Here is a 26,138-nt window from a genome sequence, read left to right on the forward strand (position 1 = left end):
TGTGAAAACTAGCGCACACTGTCACTAATAACACATGCTAGTAAAATCTTGTTTCATATCATTAAAAACAGATTAAAAACCTATCTACATTACCAAATACCTCAGGAACAAGCGGGCTTTGTAAAGGAAGGTACACGGGAACAAATCCTGAGCCTAAGACAACTCATTGAAAAGTCTAGAGAATTTCAAGTACCTATGATTATATGTTTCGTTGACTACCAAAAGGCATTTGATTGTATAAGGTGGAAAACTACTAAAGGAGATTTTGTAAACCAAATTGACCTCATCTTGGTAGAAAAGCGATCAGAAGCAAGCATTTTGGACGTAAAAAAGAGACGTGGAGTATATTGCGACGCAGACTACCCCCTAGCTCAATTACACTTCAGATGTAGAATCAGCTCACAGGCAAAAGAGAATCGACCAAGAAAAGAAATATTCTAGATTCTAGAAAGTCTAGAAACTCAAAAGAATGTGTAGAAATTGTTTGAAAGTTCCTGTCCAAAACTAATAGAATAAAAATATAGTAAACATAACGTCACCAGTTTTGGTATTTTAAAAATATAAAGCTGAATAAATCAAAACAAACCATATCAATCTCGCATAGTAACTTGGATAAATACCTAGGAAGCAAAAAAAATTGATATACACTTAGCAAAATATGCTGTACTAAAAAAAAACTAGACGTCGAAAAATGAACAAACTTTACAGCTAGAAAAACAATGTTTTAATATGCTAAATTCATATTGACAGTCTTGACATCTACGAAGTATTTTCAAATACCGAAGACGAGAACATGAGCAGAATTATAATTAGAAACAAAACGATCGTCGAAAATAAAAGGGAATCGCTATAAGTCACTCGGCAACCATTAAAACTGAAGACAAATGTTTTCGGGGAGAAACCGACAGAGCGACGTTGTAATTCGAAAACGAAACTTTTAACTTTAGTTTACTTTATTGAAAGCTTTTTTGTTTCTCTTCGAGGTCGTGTCGTAGGGCAAGTTCACTAATTAAATTGTATATCCCGGGAGAATATTATATTGAAATTATTATTGAGTTATCTGAAAGGACGACCCACACACAAATTTTGTTTTAATTTATTTCGGTCAATTAAAAATCAATTTGGTAGATTTTCACACAGAAAATTTTAAAATATTAAATGAATTTTCTGAAAGGATATTTGCACAGAAATTACTAGATAACTGAGTTTGTATAAATATGACAACACAGGTCGGTCTGGTTAAAGTGAGCACATTAGAGTATAGGGAAATTACATTTTTGAGGTTATTGTGTATTCTTAGAATGAAACTATACGTTAGGAATTTATAGATATGTTTATATCACAATATTTCACCAAAACGTGTCAAAATTGCGTGGGCCTACTACGTAACCTATTTTCCTACGTAGGAACATCATAATCATTTTTCAACGGAGAATCACGTCACTACAGAGACTTGTTCATATTAACGACGACGCAATAGGTCAGAAAGTAAATGCCGGCTCTTATTATAAACTAGTGATTGCCCGTCGCACAAAGTGGTATTTTACATAAAAAGCTGGCCAAAACCAAAATTTTAAAAATTAAGATTTCAACCTGATTCTTGACCTTAAAGCAGGTAGTTATGTGCCGTCATCTGGTAATATTCCCTTCCTAAATAACCTAACTAAACAAATTTGACAGATGTCAATTCCTAACATGTTTTGGTTGCGTTTAGTTTTGAGATTTAACTACACTTTTTTGTGCGATTTGTGATTTCTTAATTTTTATAATTCAAGTGATTTTTTTAATAGCGGCAGTTATGAATATGCCAAAGGAAAGTAAGTACTTAATATTAAACCATTTTCTAAAACATTACCCTTCTAGAACTTCAATCACAATTAATCCAATTTTTTGAATAATTTTCAATATAAGCGAATGCTTTTAGTTACTCTCTACTCATCGATACTGCATAAGATTTATTTCATAATAAAGATTAGACTATCTAATTTCATAAACAACTTTCAAAGTTTTCACAAATTTTCACAAAATTAAATAAAAATAAAAATACTGTGAGTAGTACAAGCTAAGTTATTCCAACACAATGCATCCAAATGTACAAAAAATATTTGAAAAAATAGCATTTATGCTTTTTGACTGATTCGCATTAATTCCTATATTTATAATTAAAGGGATGATATTTATGTAGGTATATATTGAATTCAAATTTTATACCTAAAAATCATTGAATATCTGCCAAGATATTCAATGATTTGAAGACCGAGAAGCTGCTAAAAGCATGAAATCAAATATTGCTGATATTTTGAGTGACGTTTTACTAAAGGTAGGTCTTTGGTGAGAAATTTATTGTTTATCGTACTAGACTATGGCAGTTGGCCAAGGAAACAAGAATGATATAGTTTACCTAGATTTTGGTGAAGCTGTAGAGCATTTAGTGAAATTTTTAGAATATTTAGAATTTAGGAATTCAGATTCTTGGAAAGTTGAATCTATGTGGAATAAAGAGTTAGCTATTACAATGGATTTCAGCGTTTCTTACTGATATTTTTGGGTGAACATTATTGGTACTGTAGTGACAAAAATGAAGTAATAAGGGACATTCTCCAGTGATCGATTCTAGGTTCTTACTTAATATACACACTTCTAATCTTAATTCTATTGTTTCTTCTAGGATTTTATGCTTTTTAGTTATAATCCTGATATAATTTTCAGAAGAACGCCAAAAAAATTCCGTTTTTAACAAATTAATTTCAGTTAAAAGTTTATTTATATTATATTTAACAATAATAATTCGTTTTGTTAATTATTAATCCCGTCCAGAGACATGCCCTAGTGCTAATATGTTTACAAAAATATTTTACTTACCACAAAAAGACACTTCATCGTCACCAAAATCGGAAAATGTGTCCGTATTCGAATCATCGTAGGGATACCATTTACTAGAATTGACGGCACTAAGAACGAACGTTTTCAATTTCCTACGGCTATTAAATTTTTTCAATTCCTCTACAGTCTCAGACAAGTGAATCCTCAATCCCTTGTCTCGATCCTGAAACAATTAATAGAACGTCTATTAGACCAATTCAATCTCTGTTAACATAAAGGAAGTTATTGTGTTACTATACGTGTATAGTACTGACATTAAAGAGAAATTACACTTACGACTTACATTATAATTCGTCTAGAAAATTTCTATAATATAATAAAAGAGCCCACAAAATTTCACTAAAATAAATTTCATAGATTTCGAATAATAAATTTGCAATCAATTTTTTTTTAATTTAAATTTTTTATAATCTTGCACAACAAAAATAAGACCATTATAGAAATTTGCCAATGTTTTTACTTAAAAAAAAACACTTTACCTATGGAACGTACTTTATAGAATTACAATTGGATTATTTGCGTAGCCTCAGAAATGTTTCAAAATTATAAACAATTTTTTGGCTTATTAACAAAATATAATATCTCGGTAACTATTAGCTCAAATTAAATTCAGAAAACAGCGTTGAAAAGGATTTGGCAAGACGCTTCTTCTAAAAAAAAAGTTAAACAAGCAATGGTTCTTGAGGTACAAACGTTTAAAGTTGACCGGCATTTGCGACGAAGTTTTAAACAATAGGATGATTATCTTTAAATCATTACCTTTTTCTTTCTGAGCTCTTTCTCCATAAAAATTTTGTCCGTGAAAAATATTAATAAATTAGGTTGAGGAAAATTGAATTTCAAAGTTTAAAATCGGTATACGTAAAAAAATGTGTTTTGTAAAAAATACGTAAAAATTAAAATGCGACTGGCGCCGCTAACATCAAAATTTAGTCGTTTTTTCATAGATCGGACCTGATCTAAATAAAAAAAAAGACTATTTCACTACACTATTTTTAACCGATAAAACGTCATACCAACGCCACGTCTCCTCCTGACAAAACTCCTTCCTGCTCGTGATTTCTCAGCGACAAAATTATGACAGATCCATCACGAAGGTGTCTGGTAATTCTATTGTTGTCAGTTTGACACATTTGGACAGATATAATAAATCCAGACTAAAAATCAAGATTTGGCTGCCAGTCAGGTGAAAAAATCAAAAATTGGTTTCGGAAAATGTCCCATTGAACACACAGAGGTCCAGAAGCTCTATTTGGACCCAATTTTCGGAGTTCCTACGGGTGAGATATTTTACGCTTGAAAGTCAATGTGAAATACTACAGCAAAAATGGTACAAGAAAAATATTTTACGGCGTATGGCATAAAAATCGACCCTTTCACAGATATATCTTTTAAATGTGCAAGATTGACCAGAGTTACGAAGCATAGGCAGCTTCAAAGTGTTCAAGAGAAAAAAATCTCAGTCCAAAAGCATTATCCACCGAAGAACCATTAAAAATCATCCAAAGCTACGACGAGGAAACCCCCGATGGAGCACAAAAAAAGTTTTTTTTTGCTCATTTGAACTTGCTTGGAGAGGCAATGAGACCGTAAACTGCAAGATTCACTTTTGTCAGAAGTAATTTGATGTTATGGGGGAATTTACGGGCCCAATTGAATACGACAGCATTTTTTCCAAAACAAATCAAGGCGGTTAGAAAAGTTTGGCGAGCAGCAAATGGCTGGCAAGAAATTCATCAAAAGAAAATTCATAAACGCATTTCCATTTTTCCCTACTGATTTTCTCTAAAAAAGTACAGTGTAAAGTTTTCCTTTTCTATTTTTAAATCTTTTTCCATCATATTTCGTGCAGTTATATCTAGTTCATATTTTCTTATCTGTTGGGCTAATTCCTGCATTTTCTCCACTACTATCATGGTTTTCACAGTCCAGGTTCCTATTTTTACCTCATCTTTTTTCTTGCCTTCTGCTTTTTACTTTTAATTGGTATGCAACGAAACATAATTTAAAACTAACTTCAAACATTATTGAAATAAACAGAACTCAACAAACTCTAATGATCGAACAACTCTTCTTTTATTTAAGCGTGGTAGAATCTTTCTAATTTTACTATATTCTTTCTTATAGCGTTGCCAAAAATTATTAATTTTTCAAATTTGTGATAAACAAACTGAATTATTTCAAAGCAAACTGAATCGTTCTGAAATTTTTATCACAAATTTTTCTCTATAAAAGCCTCGTTTTGATGCATAATTTGTATAATAATTTTTGCAAAAGTTATTAACAATTTATTTCATTTGAAAATATTTACCTCTTTTTAACGTTTATTAATATATAAATACATAAAAACTTTTACCGCAGCTCGTTTTAAAATTGTTTTAATAAACCAACTGATTATTATTTAGTTTTTTTTATCAAATACGCTGACCGCTATACGGAAAATAAGTGGCCCCCCTATAAACCTCCGAAAATAAAAATTCATTGAACATTTTATGCACTGTTTCATATTATATACTCAACGTCTTAAACAAAAAATGGCCATTACCGCTTGATTGCTTAGCATAATAAATTTATTTAATTAGAAGGCAACAAAATTTAGAAGGGAAAGGAACAAAATTTGAATAAAAACTAGAGGAATATACATACTCATATTCGCCACGAAGTATATTTGCAAGACTTTCTGACTGGCTTGGTTGATTTCTAACCCTACGATGATTTCAGAGCTGCAGGCTGACCATTCTAGAGTATAAATTTCTACTCCCCCAAGTCAAGTTGTCACGCTTCTTGTAATATGCGGCTGTACATTATCACGTAAAAAGATGAAATTGTCTCCAATAAATGAACCAAATAGAACTACTGCTTCTGCCAAAGCATCCTCTATATACGGCGAGCATTCAGGGGGTCAATGATGAAAATAAGTTCAGTTCGAGCGTCAAATGAAATTCCAGCACAAACCATGACACCACTACCGCCAAACTTTCTTCTCTGGGACATACAAGCCTGGGCATATCTTGCATTTTTCCGTCTCCAAACCCTCTCTCGGCTGTCGCCAGACTTCAAACACGACAGCGATTCATCAGTAAAGAGAATTCGGCTCCAATCCTATATATCCTGATTACTACAGTATCTGGGTTGTTATTAGAGAACAATAGCCGGCCTTCTTGCCATTAGTACTCTTTCATTGAGGCGTCTTTTAACCGTTCTCTCGCTTAGGAGATTGACGACTTCTATTTCTAGCGATAAGTTTCGTCACAATAAAACGATCATCTCTTCCACGTACCAGTCTCTGTAAAGCGATCGAAAGCTCTCCACACTATAGTTCTCAAAATACCTAAAGTTTTGGGTACATAAACTTGACTTCTTCCGTCTTGTAGTAATGCAATAATTCGAGCAACATCTACTGCAGCTAACACCATATCTTAATTATTCGCTTAATCAAAATCCACGTTTGAAACTCCAAATTACTGTTTAATTAAATCATTTCAACTTAGAAGATAAAGAGCGACTACAGAAAACAACAACATAAACGTCAAAACCGTCAAAAAAAAGCACATATGATCGCAATAAATATTTAAATTGAGACGCAAATAATGCATAAAACTTACAATGAATTTTTATTTTCGGAAATTTATAGGGTGGCACTTTTTTTGCTGTTCAGTGTATAATGGTTTTAACTTAGAGACCAAAATACTAAAAATCAGTCATATTTTAATTAAATTGGTAATAAATAAAAATAAACGAAAAAAACTGGATGAATTTGTTAAACGAAAATAATTGTTTGAAAATCGTTAGACTGACTGTCAACTGTCACTGTATTTCTGCTAATTTTTTTAAATTATATATATACAGAAAGTACTTACCCGCAACCATTTGTGGTTCAGTATTTCTTGAATGGTTATTCTTTGTTTGGGATCTACGGTGAGCATTTGTTGAACTAAATCTTTGGCCGTATCGCTTATCAACTGCCAATGTAGAGATGTATCCAACTGCAACCAAAAATACATCGTTAGAAACATCCACATAAAACAGAAATAATTACGTACTAACTTTTTTATTAAAGTACTGGTTCAAAGACAGGTACTCTTAATTCAAATTAATTCGCTTATTTCAGAAACACCTAACAACCCAAGTCACATTCGGACAGTTTGCAGGAGATAAAAAAAGGGTTTTGAGAGTTTATCTGAACATTTTCACTAAAAGTAAAGTTGAAAGTTAATAGATTACACCTAATGTAAGAATTTGTCAAAAACAAAAACATTCTTAATCGTTACTAAACTCTTTAAAAAAACATTTTTAAAATTGACTTATTTCAGTAATGAAATGTCAGGTTTCAAAACAAAAGTATTTAGGTATTACTAAACAATTTTAATATCAAACAGTTAATTTTGTGACTTCTTTGGATTTTTTCTTAGTTGCTGATGTTTGAATAATATTTCCGTACAATAGTTTGAACGGTTCCTCCACCCATTGAAGCAATTTTCTGTTTTGGCCTCTAGTATTGGAATTAGGTCTTTATACGCTTTTTGAGTTGGCATTTTAACTGTAATGCATTTGAAAATGATGCAATTTAGAAATTGAGAACGAAATTCGTTGGTCCCTTGTTACCCTCTGTGTCTCGTTAGACGCAGATGCAGACTTATAATACCTAGGCCACCAGTCCTTAAAATTTATAATACTTTCTATTTTCATTTTACAGACCGTGAATAGGTTTTGGGCACTTGCGGTAACAATGATCTTCGTGTACTTATGGATGTCATAAACTTTTCTGAGGTTTCTTTTAATAACCTCAAAAACACGGTGACAGGGAAGAAATGAGTGACCTCGAAGTGGGAAAAATTGTTGAATTTTTTTAAATCTGTCTGTATCGGTTAAAGCGAAACACATTCTTGTAAGGCAGTGGTTTTTGTTTTGATCTGGGCAGTTGTCAGAAAACAGGCGTAGTTCTTTTATATATGTTCTGCATAAGTTAAAGGTTCTGCATAAAATCGAAGGCGATTGCTTCAACATCATCTCTTTGAATGCATTGCTCAACTGGCGCCGAAGTAAAATTTTTTACTTCGGCCCTTTTCCGTAACCACTACTTTTTTTGCTGCTCCACCAAAACTACGGCTTTTAATTTTTAAATTAAGCTCCTCAGAGACATTGCATGTGTCAATTTGTGGCGTATCAAAATATAGGTTAAAATTTTCATAAAAAAAATTATTGTAGCAACTGTATTTTACTGTACTCTCAGGATACTTTTTAATAAACAATTTGTGCATTATTTTTATATTAAGTTTCGCATCCAAGTACAGTAAAACCTCGATGTAACGGGGGGAACGGTGTGTCCGTTAAAGCGAAAAGTCCGTTATATAAAAATATGTTTAAAATAAATCAAAACACTTTTTTTCTTTAATATATATGTACACTGTATTCAGATATATATAAAAAATACAAAATACAAACAAAATTCTATTTAATTGTCTTCGGACATTCGTCGTGAAGTGACGTTGTTGTTAATATCGACGCGCTTACTGTCGGTAATTATGTTTTGAAAAAGGAATCAAGTTTCGTTTGCAATTTTTATGTTTGCTGTTTTTTTTATGATCAACTCTCTAAAATTACGAAAATGCTTAGAATACAGTTGAACTTCGTTATCTGATAAATATAATCTATAAATGCTATTAGAGCGTCGAGATGCGATGTTACCTCTGATAATTTTATTTTGGCAGTATTGTTTTGTCATCTTCTTCGCTAACTTTACTTTCATCCTCACTTTTTAGGTTCATAACTTCATCTGCTATTTCACTTTCCGTCATGATGTTATATCCAGGGTCACCTTCTCTAGCCTAGGGTCACTTTCTTTAGATCTACTTCTAGCCATTGCAAAACATCTTCCTCAGCTACATGTTCTCCTGCATTATTATGTATTGTCCTACAGAAATCAGTAACTTCGAAGCCTTCTATATCTATGTATCTTGGCTATCAAACAAATTCTTCCAACCATTTTTTAATGTTTGTTCTTTTACATCCTCCCATGCTGCAGAAAAATTAAAAATTGTTGATTTTAAATTGCAAGCTACGCTGTCCTCTTGGATATTCTGCATTATCTCTATCGTGCAATACAACCATTACTTCGTCTAAAAACTTGCGATGCATGAGTTGATTAAGTAATGTTGTATTTTTTCACAAAACCATACAGCTAAAGTTGCCATCTTCTGAACATAGAATATTTTCAGAGGGGTGAGCAGGAGCGTTGTCTAAAAGTAATAAACATTTCACCTCTGCTGGCCCAATTCCCAATTTCTTCTCTTGAAATTTTTTTCACTGAAGGTACAAATTCTTTGAAAAACCAATTTTTGAAAATATCTCGAAATGTGTCCTCTTATGCTAAATTTTATTGAAATTTTTGTAAAATACAGTGGTATGGGACGGGCTAAGCATGTATTAACAGTACATTTTTATTTATTTTTTTTTTCTACATTTGACCGGAGTTTTTGTCTGTTATATCCGAAGTCCGTTAAATAGAGGTCCGTTATATCGAGGTTTTACTGTACTTAAATTCCTTATGAGACTCTTTGACTAGAAATGTAGTTAAATAATGTTCCCTTATATATTTTTTCTCCTTTTCTTATAGGTATCACATTACATACTACAAGTCTTTTAATTCTCTTTAGCTTTTCTCTTCCAATGGCATAAATACATAAAAAAGCACAATCGTATATCCTTTTTTTTAGTCTGATCAACATTAACAAAAAACTTGTAACTTCTTGTTCTATCATTACCTTATTCATTACGTCTTATTCTTCTAGACACCTCCATTACTTCTATTACTCCTTATAGATATATATTCTGTTCGATTTTTGTTGTCAATCCGTAAAAGTTACTAAAAATAATGTTCGTTTGATCTTCGTTCACTTTTTCAAAAAACATTTGAGTATGTATATACAGCGTTAACAGACCTTTTAGGTCCATTGCTGGATGGATAATTTCCATCGTTTTCTGTTCTTAGCTATCAACTTCCAAACTCTGATTCCCATCTCTCTGACATCTTCCATCACTACATCTCTCCATTTCTTTCTTGGTCTTACTCTCTTTTTTTGCCCTCAGGTACTCTCCAAGCAATATTCTTGACTAGTCTATTACCTTGCATTCTTTCTAGATGACCGAGCCATTCTAGTCTACGTTTTTTCACCACTTTTGTTATTGTTGGGTTAGCATACAAATGGTACACTTCTGCATTAGTTCGTCTTCTCCATTCTACCTCTACTACTTTTCCACTAAACATTCTGCGAAGTATCTTTCTTTCCCAGGCTTCCAATGTGTTCTGTATGGTTTTGTTTATAGTCCATGTCTCGGCAGCGTATAGGATTGTGGGTCTAATTATAGTTTTGTTAACTCTTATTTTTGTATTACGACATATATCTTTGGCCTTAATTATTTTGCTCATGGCTCCGGCACACCTGTTGCTCTTGGTCAGTCTCAGGTTGATTTCAGTTTCTTCCTTACATGTCCGATCAATAAGCATACCTAAGTACATATATTCATCCACCGTCTCGAATTCTACAACTGGTCCATCATCCACCTCCAATTTAAAGGATCCCCTGGTGTTTATTTCTTTTTTGCTGGAGATCTCCATGTACTTCGATTTATTAATATTAACTTTCAGTCCCATTTTAGAGCTTTCCCTATATTTGATAGTTCTTTTCCATTTCTTGCAATGAGAACCACGTCATCAGCGTATGCTAAGCATGGGTGCTCCTTATATAAAATAAATAAAATGCTCAAAATAAAACATTTCAGTAGACACCTAAAAAATGTATTTTACAAACTAAAAAATATTATATTTTTATTGTCTTACTTGCGCTGAGGTCCTATTTGCCTTGCTTACGGGACTTGTGTCTAAGCCACAGAAATACATGTTGTTGTTATAAACTTAAAATCACCAAAATGTGAATTGGGTTGTTTCTAAAATAAGCGATTCAATTATTTATTACTTTATACTATTTATTGCTACCAGGGACATCCTAAAATAATTTTAATATTAAAAAAAAACTGAAAAATATCTTTTTCGAATTTTAAAAATTGTTTTACGGTGTAGTCCTAATGAAGTTTTGAAAAACTGGTAAAATATTGCTTATAACTTATATATCTATATATAATATATTTTTCGGTACTTTTAATCTAAAAACTATTGCTGCCTCTGTCTTATACAATAAATAAACCCATTACTCAGAGAATCTTCCATTCGCGTAATGCTCCAAGATCATTTCGAACGGGGGTTATTACCCCCTACGAGGAAATCCCGAAGGAACTCTGGCCCCCCGCCAACAACCGATAGCGTGACACTAGCCCCGACTGGGCTCAACTCCTTCTAAAATAAAAGAAATCCGTCGGCGACCTCAAAGCACATGATGTAGGTATTGACTGGGGGATGTAAACAATGCATTGGAAAGAATTCTTAATCGACTTTCTTGGAACAAGATTTATTTAACGGCGATATTGGGTTCTCGATATTTTAAGATAGAAACCATTTGTAAAGTAAGTGGAGATACGTGCCGGAGATACTGATTAGGTTTTTGGGATTTTTATAATAGATGTTGGAGTTTATTTCACGATATTTCGTTGTATTTTCTACCTCTCTTAACGGGATCATCACTATTTACCAGTAAAAAACGTATTTTCATCTCCACACGAAGGTATAAGAGATAGAAAAAAATTAAATGTTTCAGTCATAATAAAACTATTAATTTTTCAAAAGATAATATGGATTTTTATTAATAATTATATAAACAATCCTCGAAAACCCAAAGTTTAGGTAGGATTTTTTCCGCTCAGAACTTTTGTAAATTTTAAAATTTGTTCTTGACTTCTGTGGACGTGGACGTTAACTTCACTGATTTTGTAGATAGGCTTGTCTGTATTTTCAATAAGACATTTCCTTTAATTACAATTAAGTCAAAACATCACAAAATCTGGACTACCAAAGGTATCCGCATATCAGCCAAGAATATATGTTCACTACTCCACATCAACAAATTTACTACCAACGTCTTTGTCACTGAATATATCTCCAAGTACAGAGGAACCTATCTAAAACTGACAGCCATTTATTACTCTTCATAAGGGTGGTGCAAAATCGAACTGCAACTATAGGCCTATTGTCTACCGGTCCTATTCAAAATTACTGGGAGACCTAAAAAAGCGTCGTTTCTCGTTGAAAACAACATTTTATCACAAAATCAGTTTGGCTTTTTCTCTAATAAATGCAGCGGCGATGCTATGTTTTCTGTACTACATGAGGTCTATCAAGCACTAAACAATAATCTTTATACTGCCACTATGCCAAAGCTTTTGATTGTGTAAATCACGAATTTTGATAAAAAAAAACTAAATTTGTACGGAATTCGAGGTATTTCTTTGAATTGCTTCCAATCTTACCTAAGGAATAGGAAACAACTAGTTAGAGCAAATGATACTAACTCTAGTCACAAGAGCATTGTATGTGGAGTACCACAAGGTTCAGTACTGTCCTCTACTTTTATTTATCTTTATAAATGTCATTTCTATCTTAAAAATCGATGGAAAAATCTTTCTTTTTGCTAAGTATACCAGTATTACCTGGAGGACCTCTCTATATTGCAACTCTTCATGCAATTATAACTTCTGATATACTTAAAAAAATCCTGGTCCGACTCTAATTTACTCTCTTGTAACGTGGATAAGACAGTAGCATTATCCTATAAAGAAGCTCTTAAACCCTTGTTTCTTAATAACGGCCAGATCAATATCGTTGATTCTGTAAAATTTCTTGGTATTTTTGTAGATAGCAACCTTAAATGGTCCCTTCATACCGATTTTTTAAGTAAGAAACTAGCCTCAGCCTGCTACGCAATAAGATCTGTTTCGAAGGAAATCAATTTAGCATCTTCCAAGATATTTTTCTTTGTTAGAGTCTCATCTTCGATATGGCCTTCCTTTTTGCGGTTCTAGTAAATCTGATGTTATTTTTAAATTACAAAAACAGCAATACGGTATCTTTTTGGCCTCAGTAGAATAACACATTGCAGAAGCTACTTTAAAAATCACGGGATTTTAACTCTTCCCTCTTTATATATTCTAAAAACTGTTTGCTTAATTCGTAAACACCTAAATGTTTTTCTAGCAAGACTCAACCATGACTACTCCACCAGAAATTCAATCTTTGATGTGTATTTACCGATCCCATCCACTGAGTTAGTAAAGAAATCTATATTATATTCGGCAAAAAAATTATACAACCATTTCCCTTTGGTTCCGTAAATTGACAAAAGCCTATTTATCTGAAAGACCATATTATTCAGTGGAAGAGTTTCTTAACGAATAACTAAGAAATTACAGTACGTTTAGGTAGAAGCAACTAAAGTATTTTTATATATATTTGGGTATCACATACAGCAACTTAAACTTATTCGTAACTAGTGCGTAAGGTTTATTATGCAATTTGCAATTTAATTAAATTTTGCAATGGATTGTATATTTTATTATCTTTTATTTTGTGATATTGTACAATTTTCAGTGACAATCAAGTATATTTCTATTCTATTCTATACCTAGTTATTTATATAAGTTAAAAAAATAAAGTACGTAAGAGAGAAAAAGAATAACGAAAAAATCAATACAAATGATGTCTTGAGGGCACTATAGAAAAGAAGCTTTTCAAAAAAATTATCCTTTTTTTCCATAATTCATAAACTTTTCTGACTACCTTCTCCTGCAATATATATTTTTGACTCCTATGTAAAAAAATTGCATTAACTTTGTAATCCATAACACAATTTCCATATTAGCCGAAATATTTTACTTTATTGCAGAGGAGTCCCAGTGGTAAACATAATTAAGGATATGCCTTTGTTTCAACACCATTATTTTCCACTTTTCTGTAGCCGAGAGAGATAATTAGAGACGGATCGTCTAGCTCTATTCGGTTTCGGTCTACGGAAACTGATCGTGTACATGGTTTCTCTTGGTGAACAATTACCAGGATCTACAAATAAATTGGAACAGTGAATTAACTGCAAACCGCCATCGGGGATATATCATTTCCAGTGACTGAGTTGGATACTAAGAAAGCGAGTATAAGGGGTTTGTAGTTCTAGATACTAAAGCAAAATTCTTAATGATATCAAATAGTTTCGCGGAAAATTCAAAAGTTAAGATTCTTCGAATTATTTGATATTGAGAAGAGTCGCTGATGCTGTGAATTATTTAATTCTAACATTATGCCAAAACATAAAAAAACCTGTGAAAATAACATTACCAGAATAGATTTAAAATACTATAAAATGTAGTCATAATGGCCGTCATAAATTTTGTAAAAAAAAAAGAAGAAAAACGGACATAGTTTAAACAACGGAAAGAAACATGTAAAAAAGGGTAAAAACAAATTAAAAATATAGTTGAAAAAGTAAAGAAAACAAGAAACGAGATAGGATTATAAAAATGGCATCCACGTGAAATCCGGATGTCACTCAACAAAAGTTACAATATATTTTTTATTTTTCCTCATTTCTTTAATACAATTTGATCGACAAGTTGTAGGTAGGCTGACGTAAACAAAAACTAAGTTTGGGAAAGCAAAAAAAAGTCGAGAGGATGCCAAATTGCTAATATGCTATTGCTAAACTAATATGTGCCATGGTACAGAAGGGTACCAAAGATTTAATTGTTTTGAATGACTATTATCCAAATCAAATTCTTACCGTTACAAGAAAAAAAACTTGGTTCCAAGAAAAAGTTCTTCAAGATACAAGCTATTGCTTTGTAGAACACTAATATGGAAGTTAACATTTAAGACTGAAGGATTTAGACAGAAAATGGATCTAAAATGGAAACAAGTCGTCTATCTATTACTTATAACAACAGTTAATTTTTAAGTGCTTTTTAAAAATTCTAATGTTGTACAATTAATTAAATGAAAGGACGACCAAAACCAAGTTAATAAAAAGAAGACAATAAGACAACAATAAATAGGGAAACAAAAAAGACCCCAATAATTCAAAGGGACATATACTAATGTACTGGGGCATAATGATGGGACATTTACTGTAAGCCTTAAAACCGTTAGCTCAAAGAATACTCCCCTATTAAGATATAAAAGTGAAACACCTTTAAACCAAAAAAAAACATGTTTTCCACGGTTTTTAGGAGTTTTCACAACGTTAAATATATTTTTTGACATCTGCACTACTTTTATAAAAGATAAGACTCAGCGCAAGTTGTCTATTTTTATAGATCCGTAGGTTGAGTGGTCATAACCTGAATATACATTTTTTTTTTTTTTTTTCGAAAAAACCGTCTAACTTTTTTTTTTGAGGTAGCTGCAGGTCCAATTTTTTTTTATTTTAATCTTTTCTATTTTAATCTTTAACATAATAATGAAGAAAATAGTACAAGCAGTACGTAAGGGTCATGGTTACAGAATGGGGAACAAACAAATCCAAATATTATGTTATGCAGACGACGCCGCATTAATCGCCAAGACAGAACACACATCGAATAGTACGAGATAAGTCATCAATTGGACGAAAAAGTATTGGCAGACAAAGAAAAATATGGTGCGATAATTTAAATAATAGAAGGCTGATATTGAAGAAAAACAGGCTTTAAAGCGTACATATAAGAAGGAAGAAGAAGAAGACATTAGAATGAAGACAATTTTCTGCTTGTTATTTAGGATTTTCAGTAAAATTGATTATTTTACGAGTTATTTAATAATCTTACTCACTTTAGTAAACTTGTTCAATCCTTTTCGGCTAAAGTATATTTTCAGGTAGCTCTAGTCGTTAAAGGGCCATTAAGGGAACCCACACGAAAACCCTAGTTCAGTACATATTCATACAGTAGACTAATTACCAATTTATGTCTTTAGTTATGATTCTGATCAACCTAACAAAAAATTTAAATCTGAACCAAAAGTAATTTTACACTGTCTAATAGTTTAATAAAAATTCCGTATACGAACAGAACAAATCTTTTAGTCCCATAATGGATTTTAGTTGGAAAGTTTCGCCCAAGCCCTAGAGACTAACTAAATTATTCTTGTCCAATTATTTTCTCGAATACACGTTAAAGTAGAGGGTAATAGTACTGAATTAAACGATTAAATCTTTATTAAGTTTCCGGTGTACTTTATGACCAAAGGGTGTAGTGTAACCAGCAATGAAACAGATAGGCGGAATACGTGATTGTTAGTTATAATATTGTCGGAGGTTCTGGAGAGTGCTACTGTTGGAGTAACTATTTTATACCGAATTTCTTAATGTCTGATGCTACCTTATTATGTACAGGGTGTTTCTCTAACATAGTAGAACACTCTTTACAGGGTCTACTCTAATAACCAAAAAATAAGTTCACATACTTAGGGCGAAAGCCTGTTTTAATTTGGTAAAAGAAAAACACGAAGATTTAATACCATTTTGTATTGATTGCGAAAAAAATTTACTTCTTCCTAAAAGTCAGGATCAAAGTTGTTATTATAGCCGACAACTCTATCTTTACAATTTTACAGTCAATATCGGATACTCAAAAGGCAAACTTGACAAAAACAACACGTTTTGTTATACATGGACGGAAGATGAGTACAAAAATGGCTCGAATAAAATTACGTCTGTTTTGTACCATCGACTAATACATACAAATTTTTAAGGAAAAAAGATCATTGGTTGATAACCGATAGTTGTGGGGGTCAGGACAAGAATCTAACGGCTATTGCGGCATGTTCATGCTGGTTCCTCCAAAAAGTACCTCAAAATATTGAATCAATTGAGCTTAAATTCACTGTAACATTCATTTATATCATCTGAGTTTTTGAAAATATAAAGAAAAAAATCAGAAACCGTAAAAATATTGTAAATTCAGATCAGTAGAAAGAAATTATAGCGAAACATGGAACTATCAGAAAACGATTGTGGTGTGTTCGATTTTAATAAAGCTGAAGACACATATATAGAAACCACAAATTCGTTACACTTTAAAATCAGCAAGTGCAAAAGGTTTTATGACCGGAAAAGTTAAGCTATTGTAAACACGTTTTAGAACGAGACCATTTTGGTAAACATCCACCTGCAGACAAGTTCATAAATAATTAGTTCACTTTCCACAACAATACTAGTAAAATAAACGGGTTCCCCTGTTTTCCTGTATATTACCAAAATATAGTTTACAAGTAAATCAAGAAATAGCAGTTGATCTTATAAATTGTTAGAAAAATATTATGTTTTAAACTGGAAAAGTATTAAAGAATTAAGATATTTAAAACACATTTTAAAACGGGACAACTTTGGTAAACATTCACCTGCAGATAAGTTCATAAATAATTAGTTCACTTTCAACAACAATACTAGTAAAATAAACGTGTTCCCCTGTTTTCCTGTTTATCGACACATATTAATAAATATAAATAGTCACATAAAATAATAGAAATATGGACCAGTTTTGTGCTGGTATAATACCAAAATATATTTTGCAAGTAAGCAGTCAATGTTAGAAAATTGTTAGAAATACATTATGGCTTAAACTGAAAGAGTATTGAAGAATTAAGCTATTTTAAACACGTTTTAGAACCAGATAACTTTGGAAACATCCACCTGAAGACAACGATTTATGCAAACCTATACAAGAATTACCAGAATATGTCGTTTAAATTTAGTTCATTCCTTTAATTTCAACAACGATAAATCATAATTTAAGATTAATGCTAATATTTAATCCGTATCTTCACTCATAAACAAATATTTTAAAGCCAAGTCGACAATCTCCAACAATTCATATCAAATTCGCCAATAACCATTATGTTAATGTGATTTTCTTTCATATTACTGAGAGTACAAGTTATTTATTCTCTATATTTTGGTGATGCATATAACAACTATGTAAGTACCTTCTTCTTCTTCTTCTTTTTATGTAGACATGACTGTCTATTTTTCAATGTGCCTATAGTAAGTTGTCGTTCCATCGTTTTCGTGGTCTTCTTACTGATCGTCTTCCTATTGGGGAAAGTCTCTTGCCGTCTTTACTACTCTATTTTTGTCATTTGGTATATATGATCATTCTATTCTACTCTTCTATTTCTCACCCAGTTCTTAATGTTCTCCACCTTGCATTTACGTCGTATATCTGTACTTCTATCCCTGTCCCATAGTGTTTTACCATCAATTTTTTTAAGTGTTTTCATCTTTGCTGTTTCTAACATTCTTTTTGTCCTCTCTGTGTCAATTAATCTCGTTCATGAACGTGTACCCAGGTTTCAAACTGTAGTAAATGAAATAAAAGAGAAGTATAAAACTGTCCGTTATAATACTAGCCATTTTATAATTCTTGTAGCCGACGTAAATTGGGTTCACGTATTTTGGTTTATTTCCTATAATACGAAAGATGACAATGTGCAAAAATCCAGTGGATCTACTGTATGTTCTTAATTTATGTCATCGAACTTTATTTCTTCTTATATAAAAAATTTCATCATTTCTTTTGTAGTGGTAAACTTCTATAACGCCAAAAACAATATATAGATACATTTTATGTGTTGATAAAGATAAAGATCTTGAGAAATATCATTAAATAGTTAAGCTCTTCGTACCGTGATACTAAATTGCAATGTATTACTCTACACTAATGCGAAATTAGCTATAGGTTTCACTCGTCTACACGAAATCAACGAACATTCTCCTAAACCATTATCCGTTAATATCGTTATATCACTATTTACATATTAGGTATAAAACATTATGTACTTAATTAAACTCCAACTCTACAGAGAACAGTATTTTACGTTCTTCCTGAAGTTCCAGAGATTTACTAAAACTCACATACTACGTTAGCTCTAATTGTTGAACTACAAACCGCGCAACAAGAAAGGCCCCGAAACGAGATAATATTGCGTTTGCTTAAAACTTTATCGCGAGTATTTTAAGTAGGTTATTGCTGTGCTGAAACTACCTTAAGGAGTTTTATACCTCGAAGTTTCACCAGTATGCTTTATATCGAGTTTATGCACAGAGGTCTTGGGATTTGCAATGCCTTGACATTTTGAACTCTTTGCACGAAGTTAATTGTTTGATTTGTTTATTTTTGGTAATTATTTGGAAACAAAAATATTTTGGGATTCACTATATTAAATGATTCCTGATAAAATTTACTTTTTATTTAGCAGTACTAAAACTGCTTTTTTTTGTTTTACTTGTAAACTATATTTTGGTATTATACCAGGAAAAAACTGGTCCTTATTTCTATTATTTTATGCGACTATTTATATTTATTATTATCGTGTCGATAAATAGGAAAACAGAGGAACCCGTTTATTTTACTAGTATTGTTGTTAAAAGTGAACTAATTGTTTATGAACTTGTCTGCAGGTGGATGTTTATCAAAGTTGTCCCGTTCTAAAACGTATTTAAAATAGCTTAATTCTTTAACGGTCTTCCAGTTTAAAACATAATATTTTTCTAACAATTTATAAGGTCAACTGCTTTTTTTGGTTTTACTTGTACAGACCCGAAATCGTACTTTAGGGCCAATAATATATTATTGCTGTTTAAATATATTGATTTTTCAAACCAAACAAATGTTTCAAAGTCTCTGTGACTTAAGTAAATATTTGAAGTATTATAACCCTATCATTTCCAAATGAAATTATAAAAAAGCAAGTCGAAAGACTGATTGATAAATACGATAACGACATTTCATTTTGATATTTAGGAACAATTGCTTTAAAAACCTGCTTGCAAACTGAAATTCAGAAAATTCAATCTGTTAAAGAAACTACAGACTTATTAATGATAAAACATAATAACCTTGCATCCTTTTCTGGGGGTAATAACAGCATTTTTTCTGTTTTAAACAATTCCGGTAACTACTGCTGAAGTTAAAAAAAGATTTTCAAAATTAAAATTTATTAAAAACTTCTTCAGGACTCCTAAGAGATAGGAACGACTATTAGACTTGTCGTTACTGTCTATAAAACCGACAATCTAGAGAAGATTAAATCTTCTTCAGCTATGGACACTTTAATAAATAAGTTTGCCTAACAAAAGGCGAGAAAAGTTTATTTTTAAATTGTTTGGGTAACATATTATGGACTGGCACGAGCATTTGTATTTGTAATTATATTTGTATAATTTATAACTATATTTAGTAAATAATTTGTTCAATACAAGCGTTTTTGCTTTATTTTATGAATATTTTTTAGCACTATCCCATATAGTCGCGGAAAAGGGCTCCGTACAAACTTTGTGGGGCTAGCTACGCCACTGTAAATCAGGAAAATAATAAACTGCAGGACAGAAGAATGAAAACGTTGATGGAAGAAAACTCAGTGAAACAAAGAGAAGTAAATATAATACATACGTAAAAAAGGTCATTCTTCAAAAAACAACTGAAAGATATCGAAGACCAAAATGAAGAAATTAAATCTTACATAGAAAATTGAATAGAAAAGATTGAAGATGCATAAATAATTAGAACTTAATAAACACAAGATATTAACCAAAAAAAGCTCACCCTAAAGACAAACTTATAACAAAATTAAATTAAACAAAAAAAAGGAAAAAAAGTTAACTTAATCTGAGTCAGATAAAGTTGTTCTATTTTCTTCAATGTCACTATTTATTCAAACCTGCGTTTTTCAAAAAAATCAATATTCTCCTGAGTTTCATTTTTTTTCTTAAATATAGTTTTGTTATTTAAAATTTTGAATATTGGTCTTTGTATGATATGGATATATAACTGGGTATTCCAATACCAGACTATGGAACTAAATTTCCTAAATAGTATTATTGTGTTTAAAATATACAAGCCACACCTTCCAATTGATCATACCCAATAAATTCTTCGTGAATAATAGAATGGAATATTTTCATAAATTATGACAAATCGTAAAGTAGAAAGGAAGTACTTAAAAGTCAATTAGTGAAAACGAATAGTGTCACCTTTTTTTACGGCAAATAATTAAAATGCAGGTACAATAGTACTGGTCCGTTGTTGATACCTTTAGTACCGCCTACCTAATCGACTTTTTTTGCTACCGTAAAGTTAGCGATGTAGAACGATAGTAAAACTATTTTATTTAATCTGACAATACCTATGTGTTCAAATTATAATACTACTTTACCGATAGGATCATTGAAAACATGTATTTTTATTAACAAAAATACTTCCCTTTCTTCTTCTATTTTTATTTAGGCATAATGATTTATTCTATTAAAGTATGGCCATGCCATATCTTTTAAGTCGACTTATACTTCTTCCGGTTCTTTTATTCTACACAAAAATTAATAATAAACATTTTTGTTTAAAATTATCTCAGAAACATTTTTTTCTACGGCGTACAGATTCTTAATAAATCGATTTTTTTCGCTTTTACCCCCCTACGAGGGGGGTTTCAGGGAGAAACCCGGGGCTAAAAATCATAAACATTTTTGCATCCTTTTTAGGGTCCCAAAATTAATATTCTCGGCAAAATTCAGCTTATTCGTATGATTTTCAGAGGTTCAGTGGCATTTTCGTCTGACGATTAGAGTATGAATGGATTGAGATATCAAATGAAGGACAATTATTCCATGTGGCAGAAGATCGAGAAGCCTTCGCATTGGTGATCGTCAACGTTGGGTAACTCTGATATGGCACGTGAAGAAGAACAATGGGGTTGGTGGGGGACAACTTTAAAATTTTTATTAGTTGGGCAAAACTTTTTGAATGTTTGCTAAAAGGGATTTCCTGGCTACAAGTTTTTGGTGGGTAAAAACATATTTTGAAGGTAAAAATTATTTTACTACCAGAGGCCTAACAACACTTAATTTCTTACAGAAATTTATCCATACTGGGGACACGAGGCTAGGTGAAGCTATAAATATCCTTAACTCACTGCTTAAGCACAATTACAGTGCTGCAGAAGACTATCGGCTTCAGACAATGAAAGAGGAATCAGCTTAGTGATATGGCGAATATATTCTCAATCAGCAGTACGAACATAGACAATTCTAAATTTTCCATCTTTGCTGCTAATTGGTTCTATTACTCTCACTAGCGGCCACCATCACAGAGGTGTATTTTTACTTGTGATTAGAACTAGATCATTTACTTTCATATTATGTGGTCAGAAGGAGCCATTTTGGACGATGTTGTAAGATATTTAAATAGTCAACCGACCAACGTTTCCAAAAGGATTGCTGTATTTTCAAAATTTGTTTCCAGATAGACAGTTTGTTAATAGGCGTATTAGTAACATTAATCTCAGAAAAATGCAGGGAGTGCCGATTAAGAGAAGAGATGCCCAGGAGTAAGTGGTTGTCAATCAATAGGGTCATTAGATAATGCATATAGCGGTCGTGAGGTTAAAATAGCTTCTATTTGGTTTAAAACGGTATATAACTTCTCGAAAGACGACACTAAATGACCCATTAAGCGTACTAAATGAAACTTAGTACTTTTTAAAGCTGACTCCCAGAGCCCATCCCAAAGAGGTGATCAAGGACGAATAAGCTTCCACTAAATCTCGGTTTGAGCTAAATAAGTTCTAATTTGGTCAAATTCGGAATTTGATTTTGAGAAATAAATCGTTTAAACGTTGCCAAAAAATCGGATAACTCCCTAACCAACTCTAAATGAATGGCTTGTGTAGATATGCAAACAAAAAGTACAAAATAACATTTAAGTGTTGGAGTCTTGTGTAATCTAGAAGCCCTAATAAACAGGGGACTTGCAAAATCTACACATGCAGTGTGAAAAGCGCGCGAGATTCTAACTCTAGCCAATGGGAGTGAAGACATAAGTTGTGATGCATCTTGTGTGTTGAATCTATAACATGTACTGAATTGTTTGATAATTCGTTTAACATACTTGACCCCACTTTGAGGCGAACTAGGAGAACTATTAAACAAACCTCCAGAAGGCAGCCTTATCTTAGTGAATTATTGGTGGAGATAGATGATATAACCAGTTCCTCTTACACTTGATTCAGATGATGTAATCAGTTTTTAGGACACTTTCTCTTAATTTTGAAAGGGATATCTGAGGAGACTTCTATCGAATAGTTGTTAAGACTTTTAAAGCGACAAAAGGCTTCTTTAAAATCGAGGAGAGTCGAAGGGAAGAACTGGCTTTTTTTCAACAGAGGGAGGAAGTAAGCTTTACATCACTCCAGGTGAAGACACCAGTGACTGAATTTACGAGGGAAGAAGTGACAGAAGCTGACAAAATGTTCAAGGTAGGAAAAGTGCCTGGACCTGATACCTTCCACCATGAAGGAGAAAGTGTAATGAGCACAGAATATTATAAAAAACTTGCTAAAAAGACAAGAGCTTCCAGATCTGAAAACGGCAAATCTCATACTTATGCCGAAACCGGGAAAAGAATTAGAGGAGTCTGGGTTGTACAGACCTATTTGCCTGTTAAATACCTTAGGCAAGGTCTTTGAGATTCTTGTGAAGACAAGGCTGGAGAAGGAAATAATGAAGAAAGGCGGCATATACGACCACCAGTAAGGGTTCAGGAAAGGAAAAATCTGCGTAGATGCCATAAGCAGATTTAAGAGAGAGATATCTATATGTAGGAGCAGGTACATGGTGTCTTTCTTTGTCGATATAAGAAATGCTTTTAAAAGTGCTAGCTGAAAAATTATCGTCAGAATACTGGGCGACTTATGGACATCTCGCTATCTGCAGAACTTGGTCAGTAATAACTTGACGGATAGGTGCATTAATATAATAAGGGGTAACCCTAGGAGGACCACGGTGAGAGTGCCGCATTGCTCCGTCTTACGCCATTGCTTCGGAACGTTCTTTACAACGAGATTTTGGATGCCGACTTTGGCATTGGTCTACAGGCAATAGCGAATGCGGACGACCTGGTTGTGATAGTGGAGCACAACGAAAACTGGTCAATTATGTATAGAGCGAACCGAGCCCTCAGCAAAGTGAAAACGTAGATGAGAAGCAACGACCTCATACTGGCAGCCGAAAAAACTAAAGCTATGATCCTCAAGGTTCCGAGGGCCAAAAACTGTAGTTTGTACACCGAAGGGAGAAATCTTACCTGCCAAAAAAGTGAAGTATTTGGGGAGTAGTCCTAGATACGAGACGAATCCTTGGTGAGCAGGTGAACTACGTAGTTCGCAAGGTAGAGGAGATAACTTTAACGCTGACAAGGATTATGCCCAATGTGTGAAGACCAGAGACTGCCAAAAGGAAAATTTTAATGGAAGTCGTTCACTCTACTATACTCTATGCGGCATTATGGTAACAAAAGCTTAACATCAAGAAATGTAGGAGAATGCTAGAAAAAGTCCAAAGAAAAACACGTGCATATAGAACAACATCAATGATGGCCATACAAATAATCGCAGGGGTGTTACCCATTCATCTGATGATGAAGGAAAGGGCGAAAAACTACGGGAAGGATGAGCAAGAAAAAATAGTAACTAGGAATAGCAGCATATCTGAGTGGCAGGAAGAATGGAAAAACGAGCATAGGGTAGCGTGGATAAGGGTATTAATTTCAAATAATGCAGACTGGATGAAATGCGGTGACAGAGCCATTAACTGCTTTTTCACCCAGTTCCTAATAGTTCACGGCCCTTTCAGGACCGAGCACTGTGTATTCGAGGGCAGAATTTTCAATAGTGGCAGAAATTAGTTACACAGGAGGATAGGTAGGCTAAGTGCAAATACAATAATGCAGATAGCAATGAGGGGAAACACCGAATCCAAGGCAATACTGAAGGCAGAAACTCAAATCGCCAGAAAGAAGGAAATACTAGAGAGAAATCTGCAGCAAAGGTAAGAGGGAGAGAGAAAGAAAGAAAAGACAGGCTAATCATGTGATGCATCGCTCTAGAGAGGACCTGCCGCATGAGTAGTCTGGTTGAGGAGGTGGACTTCAGTTGGTACGCAGGGAGCTACGGTTGCATCTGTGAGCACGACTTCTCTGGAAAAACTGCATGAGGATGAAGCCTTCCACCCTAAATCCAACACACGCCAGTGCATGCTTAACGAAACATGTCCTTATACGGTTTTTGGAAGATTTACCACCTTTTTACGACAAAAAAACTTCCTCACACCATATTTACATGTATTTATCAAATACACTGTAAATTGTAATAAATAAATAAAAAAAAGTATCTCTAATTATAAACTACTAAATTAGTCGTTTATTCGTGTGAATTATAGACGAAAAATGTATATTTTAGCGTGCTTATGAAATAACTTTAAAATTTGTAATATTGCAGAGGTTTAACAAACTTTTTTTATTTTCTCGTAGTCCACAAAACTTCCCCGTACTGTTTTTCTAGAGTTTCATCAATTATATTACTTAAATTTCAACATTGAACTCGGAGCTCTCTAAGCAACTCAACAAATTCTTTCTTTGTGTCTGTACTTTCTGAATTATGGATCGGTGAATCTTACGAAGTTCAAAAGCAGTGCAACTTTAAAGTTCTCACGGTACTTTATTACGTTTTCAGGTTTAAGTTTAGCGGGAGTCTTTCTATACGACTGGGATGTTTGAATTATGGAAAATTATAATGAGGAGATATCGTTTTGAGAAAAATTAGAAGCTATAATGACAAATGGTTTACGAAAGGTTGAATAATCTGTCTTCATTATACGTCCTCAAAATTATCAATTTTATGGTATTCGGCGAAATATAATTTTTAACCGATTTAGATATTCAGTTGTAATTTTTATCGTTATATAAATATGTTGCTTGCAGTTTTTTGAAAACTATTTCCAGACACAAAGTCTGGAAATATATATAATAATCAAGAGCTTAATATATAAAATTAGGTAAGTTAAATTACAATTAATGTTCGTTATACCTACCCAAAAATATAATACTTATCGATCATTTTTCATCGTAAAAGATTAACAAGTGAATATTCCCAATGGACCTTTTGTTTTATATTGATACTCACTATATTTTCATGCATTTTAGGTATAATCAATCAGACAAGAAGTACTCAAAGTTTATATGCTACAAAAAGAAACAACAATTAAACCAAAATGCTAGAATCTCCTGAGGAAAAATATTCCAGAAGCAAACTTCCTCCGTTTTGATTTTCGGGAGAGGGCTATTTCAGAGGGAACATCATTATAGCTTAGAAAAATCATGAAAGGTTACTGGAATCTTAAAAGTCTTAAAGGTAAGAGTAATGTGTTGGAAGATCCGCTTAAAGAAAAAGAGTACAAACTGCTTGCATTCAAGAGACGAAATACAAAGGACAACGGGTGAAATAATTAGGTGAA

At 32.7% G+C, this 26,138-nt stretch overlaps 1 protein-coding gene and 1 long non-coding RNA gene across 5 annotated transcripts in view; one reads left to right on the forward strand and one right to left on the reverse strand.

The window, feature by feature from the left end:
* The window catches only part of CASK (peripheral plasma membrane protein CASK), a 683,682-nt gene that overhangs the window by 509,197 nt on the left and 148,347 nt on the right, over positions 1-26,138 (reverse strand). For all 4 annotated transcript variants that reach the window (XM_072521979.1, XM_072521980.1, XM_072521981.1 and 1 more), the window contains exons 7-8: positions 6,744-6,869; positions 2,863-3,046 (exon numbers count right to left, since the gene is read on the reverse strand). In XM_072521979.1, the coding sequence (XP_072378080.1) occupies positions 2,863-3,046; positions 6,744-6,869 (310 nt within the window). The remainder of the gene's footprint in view (positions 1-2,862; positions 3,047-6,743; positions 6,870-26,138) is intronic.
* Positions 1,698-25,870, forward strand: LOC140434015 (uncharacterized). The gene is made up of 3 exons (XR_011950016.1): positions 1,698-1,817; positions 25,358-25,679; positions 25,828-25,870. It is a non-coding gene; the product is annotated as an uncharacterized lncRNA (long non-coding RNA).

This window comes from Diabrotica undecimpunctata, chromosome 2 (genome assembly GCF_040954645.1).
Source record: "Diabrotica undecimpunctata isolate CICGRU chromosome 2, icDiaUnde3, whole genome shotgun sequence".
Classification (NCBI taxonomy): domain Eukaryota; kingdom Metazoa; phylum Arthropoda; class Insecta; order Coleoptera; family Chrysomelidae; genus Diabrotica; species Diabrotica undecimpunctata.